General features: G+C 36.9%; 2 protein-coding genes across 2 annotated transcripts; both read left to right on the top strand.

Moving 5' to 3' along the window:
• Positions 1-384: 384 nt before the first annotated feature.
• On the top strand, positions 385-3,824 carry LOC113767734 (serine carboxypeptidase-like 45). The gene is made up of 10 exons (XM_027311915.1): positions 385-911; positions 999-1,100; positions 1,227-1,322; positions 1,614-1,706; positions 1,802-1,881; positions 2,171-2,452; positions 2,577-2,701; positions 2,918-3,010; positions 3,146-3,263; positions 3,368-3,824. The coding sequence occupies exons 1-10, from the start codon at positions 656-658 to the stop codon at positions 3,515-3,517; spliced, it is 1,395 nt and encodes a 464-aa protein (XP_027167716.1). The 5' UTR covers positions 385-655; the 3' UTR covers positions 3,518-3,824.
• A 4,797-nt stretch (positions 3,825-8,621) lies between these two features.
• LOC113768680 (dual specificity protein phosphatase PHS1) lies at positions 8,622-16,787 on the top strand. The gene is made up of 11 exons (XM_027313133.1): positions 8,622-8,937; positions 9,222-9,299; positions 9,397-9,539; positions 9,788-9,992; positions 11,134-11,310; positions 11,395-11,555; positions 12,574-13,654; positions 14,335-14,481; positions 14,630-14,857; positions 15,447-15,604; positions 16,032-16,787. The coding sequence occupies exons 1-11, from the start codon at positions 8,899-8,901 to the stop codon at positions 16,399-16,401; spliced, it is 2,787 nt and encodes a 928-aa protein (XP_027168934.1). The 5' UTR covers positions 8,622-8,898; the 3' UTR covers positions 16,402-16,787.
• The last annotated feature ends 307 nt before the right edge of the window (positions 16,788-17,094 follow it).

The raw sequence follows: 17,094 nt of genomic DNA, 5'->3' as shown, positions 1-17,094 counted from the left end.
TGTCCCACATTTTCTGAGACACAGTAGTGAAAGCAGTACTACTGTAAAGCCACTTTCTGTGGAACATCCCTTACCTTGTCAAGGCTTGAGCTTAAAAGCATGACACGGTAAAAAAACTATTTTTCACTTTGCATTCATCATTTTTGGGAAGGCAAAACTAAAATAAACAAACAAATTAAAGCAATAAATCTGCTGTTTGTGAGAAAATAAATAATTTTGAATTTTGAAAGCACCTGAGGATACTTTTCATTTTTCACTTTTGAAAACACCCAGTCCTTTTTGCCGACGAATGAGCCCATGTAAGCAAGTCAAGCCCGGACTCTTGAGACTTGAATGGAATAACTTCTCGTCTACTCATTTTAGTGCCTTTCTTTTTAGTACCACTTTCTGATCATTAGTGTGTTAGTTCAGGCCTGCTCATAAACAAAGATTATGGTGATAAAGAACTAGAAATCACCAAGGCACGCTATTTTCTTTTCTTTTCTTTTCTTTTTTTTTGAGAAAGGCATGCTATTTGTTTAGTCTGCCTCGTGAGCAGGCCATGACTCCATGCTCTCCACTAGCTTGCAATACTACTATTTATCACTCATTCCGCTATTTCACTGGGTCTATAAGTGCTGACTAGAGTGTGGTTGATCGTTACATTCTTGAGATCATGAAATCAGAAGCTTCAACAGTCGAGGAAATGGCCATCTTGTTGCTTCTTCTATGTTGTTTTCTAGCGGTTAAATCTTCTCCAATGCCTCATCCTGACATGATTACTCAGCTACCTGGACAACCACAAGTGGGATTCCAACAGTTCTCTGGTTATGTTACTGTTGATGACAAGAAAGGAAAAGCTCTCTTTTACTACTTTGTCGAGGCGGAAATAGATTGTGCTTCAAAACCTCTGGTCCTGTGGTTGAATGGAGGTCTGCAACAGTTCTTCTTCCTCCATATTCAACTGCCCTCAAGATTACTTGGCCAGATTTTGCTTAATTGTGCTTGCTTTCTTGTAGGACCTGGTTGCTCTTCTCTTGGCGTCGGTGCATTTTCTGAAAATGGACCTTTTAGACCCAATGGACAGGGTCTGGTAAGGAATGAGCATAGCTGGAATAGAGGTGAGAATTACAACCATGAAAAGCATCATAAACATCTTATTTTTTTGATAAAGTTCGAATTTTGCAAGTAATTCAATTGAAAAAAAAAAGCAAAGAAATGATAATTGGTTGGATATGATATTGCAGAGGCAAATGTGCTATATTTGGAGACACCAGTTGGGGTGGGGTTCTCTTTTGCGGATGATTCCTCCTCTTACGATGCTGTGAGTGATGCTATAACAGGTACGTCTCTTCTCTTCAGCAATCATGATTTTCTGCTTATAAATCTATCAATCATCTAAAATTGGACTGGACGTGTGATTCAGGAAACATAAGTTCTGGGGCTATAGAATATTCTTTTTAAGAAAGATTGTGAACTTTTACGAAAAAGACTTGCTTTTTAGTTTATAAATATTTGTCATCCGATGCTATTATATTAGCAGTCCAGACAATCGTTTGTAAAATCGGTCTTTCTGAAGCTAAATTGGATACTTGTCTTACTTCTAAAGTTGGATTTATCATGATTTTCTTCAGCTAGGGACAATCTTGTGTTCTTGCAGCGTTGGTTCCTCCAATTCCCACAGTATAGGGACAGAAATTTGTTTATAACTGGAGAAAGTCATGCAGGTATCTTCCTAAAGTTGCCATGTTCTTTTTTTCTTAGAATGCCTAAAGGTGGTTATTTCTTTTATTTTTGAAACTTTTTGGGGTGATGCCACCAGGTCACTATGTACCTCAACTTGCGGAGCTCATGATTCAATTCAACAAAAAGGAAAAGCTGTTCAACTTGAAAGGAATTGCTGTAAGAGTTAATTAATATAGTAATGCCAAATAAAAGTTATAGAAGTCTCCTGAATTATGCTGGATTGATAACAGAATGATTGATCAGCCAAAATAACAAGAAGAAACTCATGATCTTTCTTCCACGGTCCCAAGAAGAAACAGAATTCCACTTTTTCTAACAGGTTAAGGAGCCATAAAGTTGAAAAGTGAGAGAGCGAAGTAAACATCAAAAGAGAATTCCCTTTTCTCTTGCTGCTTTTGCTGAAGACTGATAATTCTCTTTCTTTTCTTCTTTATTTTTGTTGCAGCTAGGTAATCCAGTTCTTGAATATGCCACAGACTTGAACTCAAGAGCTGAGTACTTCTGGTCACATGGACTGATATCAGATTCAACTTACAAATTATTCACTTCCTTCTGTAACTATTCTCGATATGTGAGTGAATACTACAGAGATGCTGTTTCTCCTATTTGCTCGAAGGTCATGAGCCAAGTTAGTAGAGAAACCAGTAGGTTTGTGGACAAATATGATGTTACACTTGATGTCTGTATTTCTTCAGTGCTCTCCCAGTCCAGGATCATTAGTCCACAAGTACGTTTTTGTTGTTGCCCTTCAGATCAGATGTTATTATCTCAGCTTTATTCTGTTATCCAGATTGTTAAGATTCTCAGATATGTCTCCCGGGTCTTAACAATGGTTTTGTACTATTGACCAGCAAAACGCAGAGAGGATAGATGTTTGTATAGAAGATGAAACTGTCAATTACTTGAACCGCCAAGATGTGCAGAAGGCGCTTCATGCCAGGCTTGTAGGAGTGCGGAGATGGCTTGTTTGCAGCGAGTAATTCCTTCACTTCTTAATAGCATTTCAAAGATTATGTACCAATACCACGGGAAGAGATTTTAGTAGTTGCCATAGAAACAAAAAAATAATAATAAAATGATAGACGCAGAATTGCTCTCAACTTGCAACCATCGTAACAAGAAATCAGCCTACCAACATAGTGATTCTCATTCTTACCTTTACTACAAATTGAAATTTCTCTTTCTGCCACAGCATTCTGGATTATCAGCTGCTTGACATAGAGATACCTACAATCTCAATTGTAGGATCACTTATCAAGGAAGGAATTACAGTACTGGTGTACAGGTAAATTCAACGCTTCTTTATTCGTATGATCTCAAAAACGTTTTGCATAAAGTTTCATGGTTTTACTTTCTGTCATCTGTTGGTTAAGAACAGAATGTCCTATAATAGCATTCTCAAACGAAATTTTGCAAACAGTGGCGATCAGGATTCTGTAATCCCACTAACTGGAAGCCGCAGCCTAGTCCATGGATTGGCAAAACAGTTAAGACTGAATGCAACCACACCTTATCGAGTTTGGTTTGCAGGGCAGCAGGTATAAGTGAATAACACAAACTTTATCATGGTCATTGCAGACCGTTTCTGCATGCAAATTCCTAATCGACATTTGGTTCCATGGCCTTCTCCTACCGCGCGCAGGTTGGTGGATGGACTCAAGTTTATGGAAATTTGCTCTCATTTGCAACAATTAGAGGTGCTTCTCATGAAGCTCCATTCTCACAGCCAGAGAGATCGCTCGTGCTATTCAAGTCATTCCTGGAAGGCAGGCCTCTACCAGAAGTGTTCTAAAGAGCTGCTGCATTTGTCACTAGTAAGTAAATAGGGTGGAAAGGATTGTAATTAATAATGTTTTGTGTGCTTCAACAGTAAAAGGAAAAGGAAAAGGAAATTTTGTTTGTGGGTTTGAAACCAGAGAAAGGTGAAATATAGCAGTTGGTTGCGGTGGAAGGAATTTCGGGCTTACAACTCCCTCCTTCCAAAGGCGGAATTATTTACTTCATCACCGTTTTGGTTGTGGTTCTTCTGCAGGCAATTCTGCCTCTCCACTGCCTGTCTCTCCATATGCAAAATTTGGAAAGGAAATGGATTTGGTGTATGAGCCTAATGGATTTGGTGAATTATTACTAACAACTTTGGTTAACCATTTTAAATGAGGTGCCTATGAGTTTTAACAAACAAATTATAACTATTAACTAGTCAATGATAGGGATAATAATAATAGTGATCGATGAATTTTAACCAAACGAGTAAATGATTTTTTTTGAACTACTGAACTTGGCACAGTGGCCACCAATTTAGGCTGTAGGTAGGGGTTCAAATCTCACCTGTAACAAAAAAAAAATCAAGAATGGTGTCAAAACATCTCTTTGATCTAGTTAGGTCTATGAAAAAAGAGTAAACGAGATTTTTTCAAGTGTATAAGAAGTAGTAATGAATTTTCCTATTAACACCAAAAATACTCTGATTCGGATTCCTTCCTTGGGAGCGTGGCGTGGAAATCTTCACGAAAAACCGACTCAAACCTCGGTACAAGGTAAAAACAAAAGGCCCAAACCCTGAAGCCCTATAAATGAAGTATAGGGGGGACAGGGACAGACACTTGGCGGTGGATGTACTATTTTGAACTTAATGTATTGTTAATAATAATAGGAGTGTTTGGATATCAAAATTATCTCAAATAATATTTCGCTTGCATCACATACACATTTCCCAACCTACCTTTTTATATTCCCAACTACTTTTTATCTCACATACATCACATCACAAAAAATGCTACAGTAATTATTCCAAATAATATTTCAAATAATACACTATCCAAGCAAACCTATTAATTTGTCTCCTGACCTGAGCGTAAAAGTAGAATTTAGCAGAACATAAAATATTAGGAGTTTCTTCGTTGATGTCATAGTATCACACAGTTGTATAAAGTAGCACCACTTGTGTATGAAACTCACTAATTCAAATGTATATGTGAAAATCCTTTCAACAAAAATTTTAATCCATGGATCATTTTTATTAGTTTTTTATGGTAATAATTAAGTATGATTAACCACTCAATTATGGCAGGGGGAAAAATAAATGATTTCATGACATTGGATAGTTAACATATTTAAATCCATTACTTTGAAATAATACTCTTTCCACTAAATGATCATTTTTCTCCTGATATTTTCATGTCTCTTTTATAGCATTGAAGAAATAAACATCATATGCTTTATTTTAAAAAAAAAAATTATATGCTTTAATACCTTTCAAAATTTCTAAGTCTCAACTGAGAAGTTCTTTTTATTTGCTAAGTCTCAACTCATTAGTTAAAACTTTTAAGGTTTTACACAAAGAACAACTAAATCAGTTTTTGAGGTTACATCGTAATGCTTGGGAATGTGGCAAAATAAGTTTTTAGTCAAAAGGCAAAGGGATTATATATCAATGTGAAGCTGAATGCAGCAAAAGAATTAGATAGTAAGGATGAACTATTTAGTTTTGTAAGGTTATAATTAAGATGATAGTTCATATTTGAAGAACCATTGAATTTCGTCTTTATAAGTGTCGTATCTGTTTAAATAAAATATATTTTTATTTATCTCTGTCACATTTAAGGTTGTATTTGAATAATAATTCTATGCATTGACGAACTTTTTTATGTAACAATTCTTAACATATAAATTTGCAAGGTAAAATAACCAAATAAGTGGTACATAATTAAAAAGAGAAGTTTTTTTTTTTCAAGATTACACGTGCGTTGCACGTGGACTTTCCTAGTATCATAACAATTAACTATATGTTAATGCTGCTATTATCTAGATGAAAATTTTGTTTAGATAGAGAATTATTTGAAATAATGACTGAAACGCTTTTTGTGATGTGATGTATACGAGCATTTTGCACCCATAAGCTCCTTCTCGGAAGCAATAGCAACTATTTCAAGCTCAGAGTCACCAACCACATTGACCTACAAGGCTTCAGAAAAATCCTCTCAATTGTCTTCCAATCGTGACAGCTTACCTCTTGTAACAGCTTTAGTTAACAAAATTTTTTCTGCAGTCCTGATGTCAATTACTAAATAACGCAAAACAAAACAGATAACACCAATCAACAAACACAATAGGTAAGCAATCAAAAGAACAATTGACAGAAAATCTGACCATGGTGGATTTGATTGAACCCAAGGAAACTCAAATCTGAAATGGAAATGAATTACCATATGACACAAAAAGGTGAGGCCCCTGCTCATGCTTACCCCAAACTTCATCAAAGCTAAATAAAGTGCAAACTCTGCGCAAAGGCCCCAGAAAGTTAGAGGCCGGCCTGTTCAATACACAGTGCACATAGCAGCATGAATATTTTTTTCCTTCTTCTTCTTCTTGAATATGGAACTGTGAGCTAAAGCAAACCCTTGAAGCTTCTAAAAGGTGTGCAAATGACGAAATAGGTGTGCTTGTGTATGTTGCACGTACAGGAATCTGAGCAACAGCTGAAACAAGTGAAACATTACTATGCTTTAACCAATTGAAGGTCCATTGTTTGAGACCCATCACAGATCTGCTCTTCAAGGACACTGCAAACAGAGAGCTAGCCAAATATTCCGCATCTGTTTGAGAAGGGAAGTGGGGCACTGTCAGATCAATATTTGCATCAGGTAGATATGTTATCAAATGATAACCTGCGAACAGGTGCACAATGTAAATGACCTCCTCATCCATCAAAACACATTTTTTTTAGATAGTGGAACAGCACCGTGCTTGCACGGTGGAAAAATATATCTAAGTTCTTTCAGTAGAATACTTTCAAAGCGGATAAAGCAGCACAACTCAAGTTAAGACAACAATGTCATGCAAAATTTCTTTTGACTGGCATAAATAAGTTTGAAACAAAATGCCAATAGATTGTACATAATGGCAGTATATAATAGAGATATTAGTCATTGCATATATATAATCCTTTCACATGCCATTTGGACTGCTAAACTTAGAATAAAGAAGAGAAAATGGAGAATTGTCCATGACTGGAACACTGCAGAGTCATGATCAGATGAAAAGCCCCACGTAAAAACTATGGTGGCTATTACAATAATATGAACCAGGATGCAAGCGTTATGCACAAATGCAGTAAATCGTGGAAACAGACTTGACTAACTGCAACCCCGATCTTAAATAAATCATCCAACATGATGCATAAATAGCATCTAGCTCGTAATGGCTAAAGCAATTGGCCTGGAGAAATGTAAACAACCTGCTGCCATGGCGTCCAAGATATTTCATCCTCTGAGTCTACACTGCAGAGAGAAGTAGTAGTATTTAGAGAAGATCAACCGTCAACCGGACAGCAGCCAAATTCCAAGTGAAGCTGGCCGATAATGGACAACCAGAAATTTGAAGAACAACTAGTTTACACTCCAAACACAGAGAGATGGGGGCCTAGAAAACTCAATACAAGAACAAAGGAAAGGTTTTTCGTAACCTAAGATTAAAGCATATTAACCTGCTAGTGTTGCGTGCGTTATATGCAAATAAATCCTTCACTAGTCATAAGAAAAGCAACTGTGCACCATTGTTAATTTGCTTTTACAGAAATTGTATCAGATTAGAATGATGTGATCAGCATCAGTTCCATAAACTATCTAAAGCATTCCAATCTTCATAACATAAAATAGCAATGACAGAAGTATTATTTTCAGTCCTTCAGAACAGACCAAGATTTTCGTTATACTTTGCCTTAATGCAATTCAAAAATTATGACATGGCCTCTCAACTAAGCACTACTATCTTTATAGAACATAAAGAGTCATTAAAAATCTCTTTTCTGCCACTATAGTGCACATCTTAGACCTATCAGAAACCCCCTCTTAAGGTACAAGACTTAAATTTAAAACAGTGGAAACATGTATTTTTTAGATAATGTAAATCATACAATTGAAAGTTCATTAGAAGTAAAATGTATTTCGTCCAACTGAATGGGCTTTCTCCAATATGACTTAAAAAAGGGTGGATACCTTCTCACAACTAATAACTACCCTAATCAACTACTTCTAGAGTAGTTGGCCACTACCGTCAGGATGTACAAAGATATTTTGCACATGTGAGAGACAAATTTTCTTCATTTTTAAAATGAGAAATTAACAAGAGATAAATACATATAATATGTGAGGGATTGTTTATGTGGTTTCCCTTTCCTCAATCCATAGTGCCATTTTTTTTTTTCCAGTTCAATGATTCAATCTTTTATTATAGTGCTCATTCATTTTATCTTTTTGAATTTTGTTTGAAGGACATACCCGGTAGTATGATAATTGGTTACAGTATGAGTTTTTGACTTTTCCTTCCTTCTCCTTTTCATCCCACCTTAGCTTTTATACTTGGTTTGGCCTAGATTTGACAGGAAAAGAAGCGAAGGTGAGGGAAAGTAGCTATTTTCTGATGTTTGTGAGTTTTGGAGCGACAGAGAAGCTAAGAAATGAAAAGAAATTAGATGGATCAAATTAGCAGCTACATTTAAAAATTTTTTCCTGCCCAAATATGAGTGGAGAGGGATGGAAAGTTAAGAGACACTTTACGACTTTTTTTAAAATGTCATTTCTATCAATAAATGCCTATTAAACATAAAATTTCATTGACATACATATATCCGATCTTATTTTATTTTTTTCCTAAACTTTCAAATAATATTAAAATCAAACCTCGTCCTTTCTCCTATCTTCTTTTTCTTTTCTCTTCTTTACTTTTCTTTCGTAGGTTTTCTCCTTTTCTTTTTTAACCTAAACTCCCAAACTAGCTAAGCTAGTATTAGAGAGAGAGGGAGAGATAGAATCCTGCCATTTTCTTTGCTTTCTTTTCATTTCTCACGCTTTTAAGAGCATCCAAACCAACTCACTGTAGCGGAGAGGGGTCGCGTCCTCACTCCTCACCTGCTCCTAGCGAGCCTTTCCATTTCTCACTTCCGCGGTTCCACTTTTTTCACTTCAATGATTCAATCTTCGACTCCCAAGAAACCGCTACCCCTGCCTTTTCTGCTCTTCATTTTCTCGCTATAAAAATGCTTCAGTGTCAACCAGCCCCAGAAAAAAGCGGGAAAAGTGGCAACAAAGGGAGACGAGATCTGGTCGTTTCCAAAAGTCCCCCACCAAAGGGAAAAAAGGGCCAGCAAGACTTATCATTGTCCAAGAAAAAGAAATGGACAGCGAGAAGATAGAAAACCTTCACCATTTTCAGGTAAAGTGTTCCGCTCTCTCCCCTACGACAGAAAAAGTAGAAACCTTTTTAGTAGTTTTAAATCATTACCCCCCGCTTTCTTTCTCTTTCATTAGAATGGATATAAATATGAGTAGTAACGTGCACAGAAAGTGATTGTATCATTACATTGTGGAATTTAGTAGTAGTATGTGCTGGTCAAAATTTTATGGTAGGATGAATTAGATCTGGGTTTTGCTTGTATCTTATAGATATAGAGTTATAAAACCCACTACTCACATTCGTATATACAAGGATATATGCAGAAGCAAGAAGAAGATAAGCAACTTGATCTGGAATCTGAGGAGCCCGAGGCCCCTTTGCCCCTCACTGTCACTTCTCGGGTCAGTTGTTGAATTATTTTCGCTAATATTTATTGATTATTGCGAGAAATTCGAGTTGTTTGGTGAGTTTCTAGTGAGGCTGGTGCTAGATTTGCAGGTCTTGTATATGCTGGGGGACATCACAGCGGGGCCAGCATACCGGTTTGCGCAATGGCTTGAGCTTGTTCGCAAGCGGAGCGGGAAGTACCGGTCCTCAGGGTTCCCACACAGACAGCACAGAGCAGCTATTATGCCCTTGAGGTTGATATTTGATATCCACTGCTCTTCAATGAACTTTGGAATCCTGTCTTGATTTCTTAGATTGTATTGTTTGGCCTTATGCAACAAGTTGGTGCTAATATGTACGAGTGATGATTACTGAATTTGTTCTAGAATGCATCAGTGCGCCAGTTTCTCCTGTATTCTGCTTTTAATGTGTTTAATGTTGAGTGTCCGGTATTAGAAATTTGTAGCCGATGTCTTATATGTTATATCTAATCTTGATTCAGCTCGGAAGAGTCAAAGTCTGGTGTTAGAAGTTCTCCTCCTGAGCAAGCTACCGAAGTAAGTTTGTGGGAAAGACTTGGCAAGGCTGCCATGTTGGATATTGAATCAAGCTCTTTTTCGTGGAACATGCTTTCTTCACTTCATCACACTGAACATAGTAGTGGTACTGCTGAACAATCGGAGGATGAAATGAATAAAGCAGTAGAGGTGAGCAAAAGTTAAGCATTAGTTCAAATACAGTACTTCTTTTTTCAAAGTTTTAGCAGGAATTTGACTCCAGTTGGAATAACTTCCAAATCAGGAGTTGTATTGTTTTGGTTGTGATTCCTTTTCTGGATCAAAATATCATCTACCGTCTTTTATTTCTCATTGAAGCAATGCACAGAGGTGGTGTTGTCTAAGTACTTGAACTTGTATGAATAGTAACATAAACAGTTGCCTGAGATAAGGGTTTGTTTGGATAGAGTATTATTTGAAATATTATTTGAAATAATTACTGTAACATTTTTTGTAATGTGATGTATGTGAGATAAAAAGGTGGGTTGGAAAATGTGTTTATGATGCAAGCAAAATATTATTTGGAATAAGTTTACTATCCAAACAAACTGATTGGAGATATTCAGACTTAATGTTCCTATGTCTTGTCTAAAGCTTCCAAATCGAACACACCCTCCACTCCCTTCCCCAGACTATAGGCTCATACACAAGGCAGTTGATATTTTTTAGTGGCGAATAAGGGGGACTGGAGGGCACAATGTTTGTTTATTGTACTTCCCTAGTAGAAGAAAAAGAAGCTGCAAAGGTATGTAATGATCACCCTTCTAATTTCTTGTAGTCTCTGATTGTGTATGTAGTGGTCATGAATTGTACAAGTACTTTCTCTGCCCAAGTCTCTCTCCTCAATTACGCTTCTAATTTCCCAGTAGTTGGTCAAATTTCCCTTTCTTTTCTCTTACTGAAAACTACATCTGCACAAGAAAATTGTGCTGGAAAACCTTCTGCAAAATTTTGGTTCTCTTACTTAATGCTAACTAAACGTTGGTAATGTGTAGAGGGCACTGGACATGTACCTGGTGCATTCCTGGCAGTGCCTCTTTACCATTTTCCTTTCATCTATATTCTTCTATCTTAGAGGTGTTTCTAGTGATGATATGTAAATTTTAGACTTTCACCAAACTATTTAGACATGCATTCATGAAAACATAGGTGTTCTTGATAATCCTTTCTTTCTTGTGTTGTTTGTTTCTTTTCTAAATCTTCTCTCCTCCTGCTCTACTTCAGTGTGGCAAATGGAAGTCTATGCTATTACCTTTTTCATATTTTTGTCTCATCGGTTTTCATGTTGTAGGTCACTGTAAATTCTGGGGGAGTAGTCTTTTTTGCACTGTTCAACCAACCTGAAAATGATGAATCTTCTTTCAAAGAGGCTGCAGCTGTTATAAAGATAGCATCTTCTAGGATGGCCACTCAATCGGAACGCCTTGGCTATGAATTTGCAAAGTGGCTAGGTGTTCGAATTCCACAAGTTGTACCTTCTTACTAGAGTAATTATTTTGTAACTAGTTTCTTTGTCAGAAGTTTGATGTTTTTGCAAAATTAAAAATCGCAGGCCAGAGTTATTCACCATTGTAGTTCTGAGTGGCTACAGATCAAGGAAGCTGCAGAAAAAGCAAAAGATGCTGCAATTTCCGAAGGAGATGAAGCTGGTGAAATTATGTGTTCAGAGCTACTAGAAGCTCTTGAACTCAGTCGATGCCTTTTGCTAATGAAGTATGTAGAAGGACCTGACTTGTTATATTACATTAATACTCACAAAATGACAACATTTTGTTTCATAAATTATAACCCATTTCTACACATTGAAATTGCTAACTTGGAAGATTTTCATCCTTTCATGTCTGATAGTTGCACAATCATTTCTTTTTTATTATAGTCTTAGTGGCCTGTCTGTGCTTGCTAAGATGGACATGAAAGATTTAGTTTCAGAATACTGCTATTGTGGACCACTTAATAGGGAAAGTGAAAGTGGAGTCAAGGAGAGTTCATGCTTTCTTTGGATTGTAGATATGTGTAAGTAGTGTTCTCATAGATATGGGCTACCAAATCAAGAAAGTATGGCATAGAAGAAAGTAATTGTATTTTTGCAGCCTAAGTTATGAATCTTTTGGCACATTGCTCAATCAAAATATTTCATCCCCTGAAGTTAAATGAGGTATTCAATTTCAGCCCAAGTGTTGACGCATTTGTTGGATTTGCACGGGAAAGGATAACTTGGCTCTTAGGCTCCCATGGAGACATATCCAATCTTTAATTGTAAATGGAAAATCAAAAAATTTACAGGTTCAGTGTAGCATAGGAGTAATACTGCAGTGTTTTACAGTGAAGCTTGTACAGGAAAAAGAACAAAAGGTTAAAATGGAGAATAGATAGCAGTGTCAAAAGATGGAAATGCATTCTTGATCCTCTCTCTGCCTGGTGCATCTGTATCCTCTAATTATTACTTTAATAGGAAATTAGGATTTCTTTTTGATATATGAATTACCATGTGTGAGCGCCTGATCTGGAGAATGTTTTAGTTGGAGGACCATATAGGTAGCATTTAGAGAAGTATATATCTGTTAATGAAATGGCCAAATGCTTGCCTACCTAGTTAACCTATATGATGATCAAATATATCAGAATTCACAAGTTTTGGTAAATCATTTTCATTTTAAATCCATGAACATGAAATCTGATTTCCACATTCACTTGTTTTTTATCCCCTCATTAATGTTTTAAATATCTGCAGTTACATACATGGTTCTCCTCTGTTAGAAAGCTCTAATGCTTTTGAGTCACGAGAGGCTGCAGAAAAAATAGCAGCAGCCCTTGGCAGGGTTTTGATGTTGGACCTTGTCATAAGAAATGAAGACCGACTTCCTTGTCGTAGTCTTCGGTGGCGTGGAAATTCTGCAAACTTATTGTTGGCTGATAAAATAGCTACTGCAAACATGGATGCGCTGGAGGTCGCATTTGATTCTGCAATTAATAGATATCGTCCAAAAGTCATCCGAGCACTTCAGAAAGAAAGAAGGGCAACTTCAGTGGATAGTAGGTTGACTCCTCCTAGTTCAGTACTGGTGTCGCAGAGTTCTGATATTTCTGATATCACTGAATCTCCAATATCTAGCAATGTCAGTATCAAAATTCAAACATCAACTGAAATAACTGGTCCCCATTTTCATATTGTGGCCATAGACTCTGGGGTTCCTCGTAGGCCCCCTGCTGGAAAACGTGCAAATGATCAAGAAAATTATCCTAAGTTGGTTGAGCTCCTCATCAACAGTCCTGAATATGCCTCAAATCTCTTATATGAATTAAGTGCTGGGAGGATTGGTTGTCCGCAGGAAGATTCTGATGCAATGACTGGTTCAAGTTTGACTGACACGACTTCAGTTATTCATGCATTCAGGAGTGGGTTCCGTGCAGCTTTGAGAGACTTGCAAGGATTTCATATTTTCCTACTCACCCTTCACCAAAAACTAGATACTCTGTTGCGAACATTCATTAATATCACAAATAAAGCTTCTGGGGATTTGGACCAAGAAGATTTTATGGTTCCTCAATCACCATCACAGGCTGGTGGAGTTGGCTTTCATTTGCGTTCTCCATCAAGCAAGGAACGAAGTGTAAGTGAGAGCAATTCTGATCTAAATGAGTATGAATCACACAGCACAGCTTCTAAATCTTCAGGATGTAGAGATAGCCCAGATTCTGCCTCTCCACACTCACGTGATGGTTGGCATGGAAAGTCCAGCAAAGGGGGTGGGGAACCCATACACAGCCTGCGTTTGACGTCAAAGCTCCGTGACTTTCACAAATTTGCTAAGGTCTGATATCTACCGAATAAAATTGAAGTTTTCATTAAAGAGTCTAACAGTTTGTTAACAGAATACATGATGAATTCTACCATAGTGAGTGCAGATGGCCATATTTAGTGCTTCTCTGCTGTGCCATGATGTTTTGTCAGATTATCTTAGTGTAGTATTGTGCTTGTTCATATTTTTTCACAGAAACACTTCGATTATTCTTGAAAATCCTCGTATTGCAATGGAATATCGGATTAAGTTACTGAAATTTATTCGTTAAGGTACTTGTTCTTGTACTTAATTACACATCTAGGCACAAATTTTTTATTTTTTTCTTATTAAAGTCAATCTCATTCTTTTAGGGCTGCATCAGTTTTGTCATTCATTTTTGCTAAACTTTTGCTCAACAGATATGCTTCTATCTTGCCCATGTTATTATTGACTATTGTTTGTTTGCCTCTGTTCATCTATGATTGAACATGACCTGATGATGGAACCTAATGAGTATGTTGTATCTGAACTCCTTATCCATTGTTTTAACAAATGAGAATGTAAGTGTGGATATTCCTGTGGGGATTCTATTTTAGGGTGTGATACCTGATATCTGATAAATTTTTGTGCTTTTGTATGAATCAGAAAATCCTTAAGGCTGGGAACACTATTATTTTTACATAACAGATTCTTTGCTTTTCCTGTTTCAGGTCGATGTGGAATTAAACAAGGAATTAGAACAGTGGAATGAAATGCTAAGAAATGACACCATAAAATTGTGCCAGGAGAACAATTTTAATACAGGATTCTTTGAGGGTAGTGATACTAACTGTGTTGTTGATGCGTATGAGCTGAAGGTAATTTTGTATTATGTTAGGATCCTCATTTTTATTGCTATCATGGTAGCCATAAGACTTTAGTTTGTTTCCTGTGATACTTATGTGTCTCATTAGGACCTTATGCATTAATGGTTGATATGACTTTCATACTCTTACAAAATTACAGGTCAGGCTTGAACACATTCTTGAGAGGATATCATTGATATCAGATGCTGCAAACACAGAAAAACCATCTCCAATTTCAGGCAGCCTGTACATAGGTGGGGCCCTTGCTGCAAGATCGTTGTACACTCTGCAGCATTTAGGAATTACACACATCTTGTGCTTGTGTGCTAATGAAATTGGACAGTCAGATTCTCAGTTCCCTGAGTTATTTGAGTACAAGAATTTTTCTGTAAGTGTGGTTGAATCTTATTTTATTGTAAGGATGAATGGCATCATTCTCTGCCTTCCACTCACTTCTTGTAGTAAGGATACCCGCAGCTTAAATTCAGTCACCTTCATTTGCTTAATACACCTATCTTTTCTCACTTCTTGGGTCCTGAGTTTCTGATATCAGACATTTGGCCACCATGAATTAGATATAAAAACAGTCCAATACTTTTGGTTGACAAGAAATTTCTTTGGGTTGCCATTATATTATATATATATAGGAAATTATCTTATTGTGTTTACAAAATATAGTTTCTCCTGTATTTCTATTTAAAAGTTATTCTGTTGCCAATCTTTTATGTTTATTTGTGAGATTGTGCAATTATTGATGTTTGCTAGTCTATCTGGAAATTTTTTTCAAACTGTTTGTTTATGTATAAATTTATTAATATTTTGTAAACTGTTTGCTTAATGATACTTTTAGACATTCCAAGTGTTATTTTGTTCTTGTTTTGGTTTTTTAGAGCAAGCCTTTCTGTTTTTACTTGTGAGCTGTTGAAGAAGCTAGGGAGCAAAATGCTTCATAATGTTGATTGGCTATCCACTGGCAGGTCTGCGACAATGAAGATACACTGATCAGTGATATCTTCAAAGAAGCACATGATTTTATTGATCATGTTGAACAAACGGGTGGAAAGGTTTTGGTTCATTGCTTTGAAGGCAAAAGCAGGAGTGCTACTCTAGTTCTTGCTTACCTTATGCTCAGGAAGTAAGTTCTTAGGCGATCATTTAAAAATTGTCACACCTGAATGGTACACTAGATAATTTTTGACAAAACGTACCTTGATGAAATCCTTAATCTAAATCTAACCTAATGTCAGCTAGTCTCCTTTTGAAGGTGGTTATATGTCTTTTTCAGTAAAATGGTAAGCATGCCCTTGTCGAAACTGAGATATGCACCAGCAAGCTGCTCATTTCTGAGCAATATACCCCTTTTTCTTATTTAGTGCAACCAAGAGATTTTGTTTCTTTCCCTTGCTTTATAGGAAGTGAACAATCAGATTACTGGGTTGCAGTAACTATCTTTGAAAACAATTGAGCAAATATTACTGGTCAGTATTTTACAATTAATGTTTGACTTGGGAGGTTGAATAGTATTGATTTGAAAAGGAATTTTCATTTGCATTTGGTTGCAGAAACTACACTTTACTGGAAGCTTGGAATGCCTTGAAACGAGTGCACCGTCGAGCCCAACCTAATGATGGATTTGCAAAGGTTCTTTTGGACCTAGATTTGAAACTGCATGGTAAAGTTTCAATGGAATGGCAACAACGAAAACCAACAATGAAGGTTTGCCCCATATGCGGCAAGAACGCTGGCTTGAGCAGTAGCTCACTGAAGCTTCATTTGCAGAAGTCACACAAGAAACTTTCATCTGGGAGTGTAGACAGTGCCATGACAATGGAAATACTGAAAGCACTGGATGCACTGAAGATTAGTCGAGGTGGAAGCGTCAGCCCCACAGAAAGGCAATCGCGGTCTATGATAGATGAGTTGGAGCACTGACATTGTATGATTGGGCTTGAGGGATTATTGACTATAGAGGTAGGGTGGATTGCAAGTATTAGATCAGCTTAGATGACGTTTTCAAAGGAGGAAGGGAAAGGTCTTTTTTTTTTGGGTTTAGGTGGACGGAAACGGAAACATATGCTTCTGTATGTCGATCATTTTTAGTGCATGTTTCACGGGCAAAACTGCCTAATCGCCAGTAATGGTGTTCTGAAGTACTCCAATCGAAGAAGTTACCCTGTAAAATTCAGTAAGAAGTGATCTTAGTCCTCAGGCTTCGTCTATGTTACTGAGTTTCTTGGTCAAATGATCAACAAATTTTTTCAACAGAGCATGAATAGCTTTTAAGTAATTGGTAGACCATAGGGTGCTCTTCCAGCACTCTTCATTTTGCCTTTTTACAGAACACGAGTTTAATAGTAATTTCGCTTCGAGAAAGGCGATGAGAAACGTGCAACTCCTTTTTCCAAATTTGAATCCGGTGCTTTTTATTAGCAGCCATGCTCTACCCGCTTAACAATTGAACTGTAATTTTATGGTCCCTCCGAGATTACAACTACAACACTTGGGGTTACCAGATGAGTTCCCACTTGGGGTTACTAGATGAGTTCCCACTTGACGCACCAGGCAGGAGAACAAGAGCAACACAGCATATTGTTGAGTTAATTTGGAAAAAAAATTCGAAACAGT

The sequence above is a fragment of the Coffea eugenioides genome, chromosome 4, assembly GCF_003713205.1.
Source record: "Coffea eugenioides isolate CCC68of chromosome 4, Ceug_1.0, whole genome shotgun sequence".
In the NCBI taxonomy this organism is placed as follows: domain Eukaryota; kingdom Viridiplantae; phylum Streptophyta; class Magnoliopsida; order Gentianales; family Rubiaceae; genus Coffea; species Coffea eugenioides.
The sequence above is the reverse complement of the archived record's forward strand: the minus strand, read 5'-3'. Positions and strand labels throughout refer to the sequence as shown.

Coding starts and splice junctions, on each gene's coding strand:
- LOC113767734 (XM_027311915.1), top strand. CDS start 656: ATGAAATCAGAAGCTTCAACAGTCGAGGAAATGGCCATCTTGTTGCTT. Junction 1,101..1,226: donor TGAGCATAGCTGGAATAGAG/GTGAGAATTACA, acceptor ATGATATTGCAG/AGGCAAATGTGCTATATTTG. Junction 1,882..2,170: donor TCAACTTGAAAGGAATTGCT/GTAAGAGTTAAT, acceptor TTTTTGTTGCAG/CTAGGTAATCCAGTTCTTGA.
- LOC113768680 (XM_027313133.1), top strand. CDS start 8,899: ATGGACAGCGAGAAGATAGAAAACCTTCACCATTTTCAG. Junction 9,993..11,133: donor AAATGAATAAAGCAGTAGAG/GTGAGCAAAAGT, acceptor TTCATGTTGTAG/GTCACTGTAAATTCTGGGGG. Junction 13,655..14,334: donor ACTTTCACAAATTTGCTAAG/GTCTGATATCTA, acceptor TTCCTGTTTCAG/GTCGATGTGGAATTAAACAA.